At 35.5% G+C, this 6,796-nt stretch overlaps 1 protein-coding gene across 3 annotated transcripts in view; it reads right to left on the bottom strand.

Moving 5' to 3' along the window:
• LOC106876369 (uncharacterized) overlaps positions 1-6,796 on the bottom strand; it is a 559,415-nt gene that overhangs the window by 147,431 nt on the left and 405,188 nt on the right. For 2 of the 3 annotated variants that reach the window (XM_052967377.1, XM_052967376.1), the window contains exon 3: positions 4,809-4,871. The exons of the other annotated variant lie outside the window; for it this stretch is intronic. In XM_052967377.1, coding sequence (XP_052823337.1) covers positions 4,809-4,871 — 63 coding nt within the window. The remainder of the gene's footprint in view (positions 1-4,808; positions 4,872-6,796) is intronic. 3 annotated transcript variants of the gene reach the window in all.

The following is a 6,796-nucleotide window of genomic DNA, read 5'->3' as shown; positions in this document are numbered from 1 at the left end:
TATAGGTAGGTAGGTAGGTAGGGCATAACGTAACTTGATGACTGAAATTTTAAGAAAAGTCAAAACTAGAATATAAAGTACACCTATTTACATAAAGGTACTCAAATGCTCGGTGATAGGCAGCTTTCTAAAATGTTTCATTTTTCTTTATATGTGCTCCAACTCTATGCCGTTTTTTTTTTAAAGCGTCTCACATTGACTATCCTGTCACGATGAATATTTTAATATAATCGTTCCAAGCGAGATCAACCAGTGTTTCCTTCTTTGGGTGCGATATGGCAGTGACCATCCTGCTTTCCGAAGAAAGTCACAGCCTAAGGCCTATATTTTTCTGTAATAAGGATATTAATACAAACAATGTACTTGACAACCCACAGTAAAGTGTAACCTTTTACACTATCATCGGTCAGAGTACACGACCAACTATAACAAATTGTACTAATTCCCTACATAAATTAGCTTACATTTCCACCACATTACTTAATGCCAGAAACGAAATCTTCAGCAAATGCAAGCACATGAACAAATTTCTTCTGTCAAACTAGAGGACACTACCCTCTCTGGATAGAGAAAATGTATGGCAAACTTTGGACTCCTCAGCTGTATTAATTATAATTTCTACGGTCAAATGAGAGGTAACTCTTAATTGTTTTTCTCCTTTCCTTTCCTTTTTCGATTTTTATCTAGCTTTTGTCATCTCATTCTACTTTTTGCACAAACCCTCTCGATTTTTTTCTCATGGTTTCTCATGTACCATCGTCCTGATTTTCAAATTGAACTTACCATGTGCCCTGACCCTGGTGATTGCGTGGAGGCACAAGACATGTTATATAAATCTTCTTAGTTATCTTCATGGCAAGAATCTACTAGAAGATTTTATTTTAGTAATGTCTACATTAAATGATATCTATATCTCACTGGATGGAGTATCTTTTTGTTGATCCCTCCTTAACTGAACAGCAAACTGTGTGTGTGTGTGCATGTATTTCTTAGTGTATGATCGTTTCTAAATAAACACCCACACTAAGCTGCGTTTTTACAACCTTATTTACAGATCTACATTATTTGTGCATTTTATTACGATAGTTAAATATCTTGAGGACATTTTTTTAATGCCAGCTGTAAAGTTTATTAAACGCCACTTAAATTATGTACGCGATTTAATTACATCCAATTAAAACATACGTGTCTACAAGGATTAATACGTAATCTTTTAAATCATAAGCTGATTAGCCAGAGACATATATAACTGTCCAAATGAGAAACAAATTAATAGCGCAAAACTCATTTAAGAGGCAAGCTATCATCTTGTGACTTTCTTGATTATTGAAAAAAAAATTCAGTTTGCATTGACACTATTGTACGTCTGCAATATTGTATTTTCGACAATGTCTTACTTTCATAACTTGTATATTTTGGCATGCTAACTGTTATTGTCTGTTATTGACAGTTCAACATGGAAAATATGGAAAAAATCATTGACAATATAAGAATGAGTTATCTGTAAAACACGAGAAAAGAAATAACATATAATGACAATATAAATTCAAATTTATAACGGGAAATTTTCACTCGTATGACATTACTATGTAATAAAAGATGGCGTAACGTCTTGCAGTTTCTGTTTTAAAAGTAACCGGAAGCCTCCTCGTTCTTTAACTCTTAAACAGCGAGCATCATCAATTGATGTTTCATTAAAGAACAGCAGAGATCATCAACCAATGTGTATTTTTCTATGTGGGAAACTCGAAAGAATTTATGCTCATACCGGATGCAAAGGAAAGTGAATATTTTGCCGTACTTTTCAATAATGAGATTGTAAATTACATTGTGCGAGAGACTAGAGAATTATTATAGTTTTTGTGTTTTTCTAAAGTGAAAACAAGTCTAAATATTACCCTTAAAAAAAAGAAACATTGAGTGGGGGTGAGCGTTTGCCACATGCATTCGTGCAACACTTTCTCTCCCTACCATGTTCACATATCTTCGGATAAACCTCTGTAGTTACATAACTGCCGCTACTATATAATCGACGCTATATAAGGAAATCTGGAAGATAAAGATACTCTTACCTTTCCCTCCCCACACAATAAATATGACCCTTCTATTAGGACTGTTATTTCTTCAGTAGTACACCCATATAAATATATATTTCTCTAAAGTATTGGATCTATTCCTCATACCATCTAACTTTCCAATCTCCATAAAATCCCACTCTTAGATTTTTCTCTTTCTTTTTCACAGTCTCACTTTCTCTCTCTCTCTCTTTCTCGCTCTCTCACTTCTCTCTCTCTCTCTCTCTCTCTCTCTCTCTCTCTCTCTCTCTCTATCTATCTATCTATCTATCTCTCTTATTATGTTTCTACTTCTGTCTCCCTTTCACTTTCTCTCTACTAGTTTTATTGTGACACCATATCTTAAAATTACTAGTTTTTGTTTGTTACTTTCATATTCCATCTTAATAAATATATATTCTTTAGATGTGAAACTTATTGTATTATTCACGATTCTTTATGATACAGTAAAAGGTGCGCTTCTTAAGATCTTTCCTTCCTCTCTTTATTTCACTTTCGCACTTTTATCTCCTTGTTATATTTTTACTTCTCTTATATGTTTTATCTTTTTGTATCTTTTCTGCCGCTTTCTATTCCATATTACCTCTCATTCCCTCTGCCCACCCCACTATGAAATGACAAAGAAAGCAAGCAGATAGGTAATATTTTCTTTCTATGGATATAATTCGTCGATACATATTAAAATGATGGTCAATAACCAAGGAAATATGTTATGATATACTTCAACATTCAGAATTTCAGTTGTATATTATTATGTATACTGACATTATCAACGAAGAGAGGCTATAGCCATCCTTATATACAGCATTTTGATCCCTTGGTCAGAATCTCTCGTTGTCGACGTCTTTGACATTAGCTCTATCCAAGTAGCTTATCTGTAGCCAGTGAATTAGCCTTTACATGCTGATGGCTGCGAAGGGTGCCTGTGCCTGAGGTGGCTGTTAAGGCCAAGGGCGGTGTAGAAGAGGCGGAGGCTTTATCGTAGGGGAAGGTTGGCGGAGAACGAGAGGTGCGAGCCAGTTGCATCTTTGACGTCTGCTCTCTGATACTCTGCGTCTGTTATTTTCCGTTTGGTCCGTTTCTTTGACGATGGCACGGTGTCACTTTGGGCAGTCCTTGGAGATTGTCTGCTAGGTATGTGGGTCAATGGAGCAGCGGAAGAGATTGGCCTTCAGCTGGTCCCAAAAACAGAATTTGGGGGCTCTCTGTGATCTGATGCCTGAGGCCAACTCCGCAGAGAGAGTTGACGCGGGAGACTTGTGTGTGACATAAGTATAGTGTGTCCAGACTAGCGGATCAATACCTTTATATGCGATTCATATGAAGATTAAATAGTACATGGTATTTTTTTTTTGTAGTTCCGTAGATTAAATAACGTAAAATAGAAACCATCATAGAAGCCATACATGTTATCTGTAGAGTTGCTTCTTCGGAAAACTGTGTGAGAGGTCTTAGAAAATTCATACGATGTTAAAATATAGATTAGTAAAAAAAATTAAGCCTTTTAATGCATAAACATTAAGAATTGAAATGAAAGAAGTTAGGGTATTAAAAGCTATTGAAGATTTTTTTCTTTGAAGACATATTACATACTGAACTGGATGTGCAATATATATGCTTACTTTTACACGACATAGTGTCAAAGATAAAGGTGCTGTCACGTCTATATGATGTCGGAAAGATTTCCTTTAATTGTTTTCTTACCATGTAAATTAAATACGCTAATCGCATACCAATGTAATTATGGAATTTCTTGTATGAGCTATTTGATAAATATATTCCAGTATCTTAATTGCTGAAAGAAATATGTAGAATAAACATTAAAATGTCTTTAAATGTACAGGTACACTAACATAGTTTCAAAAACAAAAATCAGTTATTTGAGAAAAAAAATCGAGAGATTGTAATTTTAAAATGCTTTTTTTTTTAAACTAAAGCTCATTTAAAGTAACGACAACATGAGAACTTTAGACAAGAAATTAGTTATTTATTTTCCATCATTAAACAAAGAACAATATATTGGACTCAAAAACAATTCAAGGAAATTCGAACTGATGTTAGTTTTATATTAGCTGAAGAAGAATTGGTTTCCTTTTCCAGTGATCAAGGACTAAAAATCTAACAAGAGATGCTATCCCTTAGAAAGTCTTGTTTTTCCATAGGATTAGAATATTCTTGAATGGCCAAAATAAAATTGTATATTTTGATTAAATTTTCACCATCATATCTATGTGAATTCGGAGTTTTATCCACTGGTCAATATTGAATACAAAATAATGCAAAAACTATTCAGATGACGGAGAAAATGAAAATCAATTTATTTAACAAACGGCACAATACAGAAAGAAAATCATAGCGGTCATGCTTCTCTCAAGTATGATATAACAAAGTAAGCAATTAATTTTCTATATTTTGTTCTAAATTTTTAATTATGAAACGTGTTTATTAAAATCTTTCCGTGCGAAGTGCGTCGGTGATTTTTCATTTTTCTTCTATTGCTCCACGAAATCAAAATTGTTGAGAAATAATGCTCTGTACAATTAACACTCAGTGATATAGCACAACTGATATATAAAACATACTCTACAAAAGCTCACTCCATAATGTAACATAAATCACAGTGCACATGTTACTTTACACATATTTACTACTATATACAGTAACACAGTACATAACGCAGTACATAATTTCACACCGAAAATAAAATAATAGTTCACATCATAAACAACTCACATTCTGCATGACTGCTTCCTCTTTCGTTCCAACTGTCTCTTGATCATGTGAAAGTACCGCTAACTGTCATTCAAATAACATACCGTTAATTTTTTTATACATAAAAGATATACTGCACTATATAATCCAACATATATTCTATCACAAAGAAAGAAATGAAGCGGTCTTAACCAGAAATTTATTCAGTTAGGGTTGACAAGGAGCTAAGTAATAAAAAATGCGAACCGCACACGCAGGACCTTTACAATCAAAATTCACTAAAACATCACATTACACAACTCATAGAATATCTAACGAAACAGAATATCATATGCCATCATCGGAGTTAGCTGGTCGAAACTTTGAAGTCATTGACCAACAACATTCTTGTATAAGAACAATTCGTACTCTACAATAATATGGAGTAACGGATCAGATTAATCTAAAATTTATTTTATTACAACTGAACATAAAAGCATATATATATACTCTTTTACTCTTTTACTTGTTTCAGTCATTTGACTGCGGCTATGCTGGAGCACCGCCTTTAGTCGAGCCAATCGACCCCAGGACTTATTCTTTGTAAGCCTAGTACTTATTCTATCGGTCTCTTTAGCCGATCCACTAAGTTACGGGGACGTAAGCAGATCAGCATAGGTTGTCAAGCGATGTTGGGAGACAAGCACAGACACACAAACACACACACACACACACACACACAAATATATATATATATATATATATATATATATATATACGACGGGCTTCTTTCAGTTTCCGTCTACCAAATCCACTCACAAGGCTTTGGTCGGCCCGAGGCTAAAGTAGAAGACACTTTTCCAAGATGCCACGCAATGGGACTGAACCCAGAACCATGTGGTTGGTAAGCAAGCTACATACCACACAGAAGTTGGGGTCAATAAGGAGTACGGTTGGACATTTATTTGAAATCTCTACAATTGTTTCTGCGCAACGTAGTTCTCAGGATTGCACGTATTTCGCTACATAACCGTTTCCCTGCATTACGATATTTAGTTGCATTTCCTCAGGCGATATATAAATATTGTCTCCGTAAATTCAAATTCTCGGCTTCAAGAGCATCCTATCTGTTTGTTGTGTCCTAGAGTTAGTAGTATCCACTGAGTGTATCAAGAGATGTGTAGTGGTTAAAGGACCGTTGGCAAATTGCTTTGAATGTGTGGATAGAGCGGGGTTGGGGGGGGGGGTTACTGTTAAAGTGATTGTTGTTTTAAAGGGATTGGCATTTGTACTGTTGATTTGTTCTTCATAGTTAGTTACACTTGCGATTGCCCTTGAAGCCGAGTATTTGAATTTGCAGGGATAATATATATCGCCTGAGGAAATACAACTAGATCTCATAATGCAGGGGAACGGTTACATAACTAAATAGCTACAAGCCTAGAGAATAATGTTGTGTGAAAACAATTCTATTGATTACAAATAAATGTCCAACCGTACTCCTTCTTCATGACTCCAGCTTCTTCATTCAGTTAGCTATTCACACACTGCAGAAGCCAAAAGACACATCTGGAAACACATTTAATATTACTACAGGATAGCACAGGGCGAAAACTGAAGATGCACGAGCTTTATACTGTACTCTACTACGTTCTTAACAGAATACTACATAAGTTTATATCTTAGAGCCCCTTCGGTCACGAATGACCATGGGATTGCACCTAGAAAGTTACCCTCCGAGGAAAAAGTCTGGGCAAGGTTGTTTGTGGAAGACCAGCAGTCGGCCATGCATACCGGCGTCCCCTCTCCATGCGATCGATGTTTTCCAAGGGAAAAGCAAAGGCCGGTCGCGACTCATTTCTACGGCTGAGTTAACTGGAGCAACGTGAAATAAAGTGTCTTGCTCAAGAACACAACACGCAGCCCGGTCCGGGAATCAAACTCACAACCCCACGATTGTAATCTCGACACTCTAACCTCTGAGCCATGCGCCTACACAAGTTTATATATATATATATATATATATATAT

The sequence above is a fragment of the Octopus bimaculoides genome, chromosome 4 (genome assembly GCF_001194135.2).
Source record: "Octopus bimaculoides isolate UCB-OBI-ISO-001 chromosome 4, ASM119413v2, whole genome shotgun sequence".
Classification (NCBI taxonomy): domain Eukaryota; kingdom Metazoa; phylum Mollusca; class Cephalopoda; order Octopoda; family Octopodidae; genus Octopus; species Octopus bimaculoides.
Note: the sequence above shows the minus strand (reverse complement) of the source record. Positions and strands in the feature narration are given on the sequence as shown.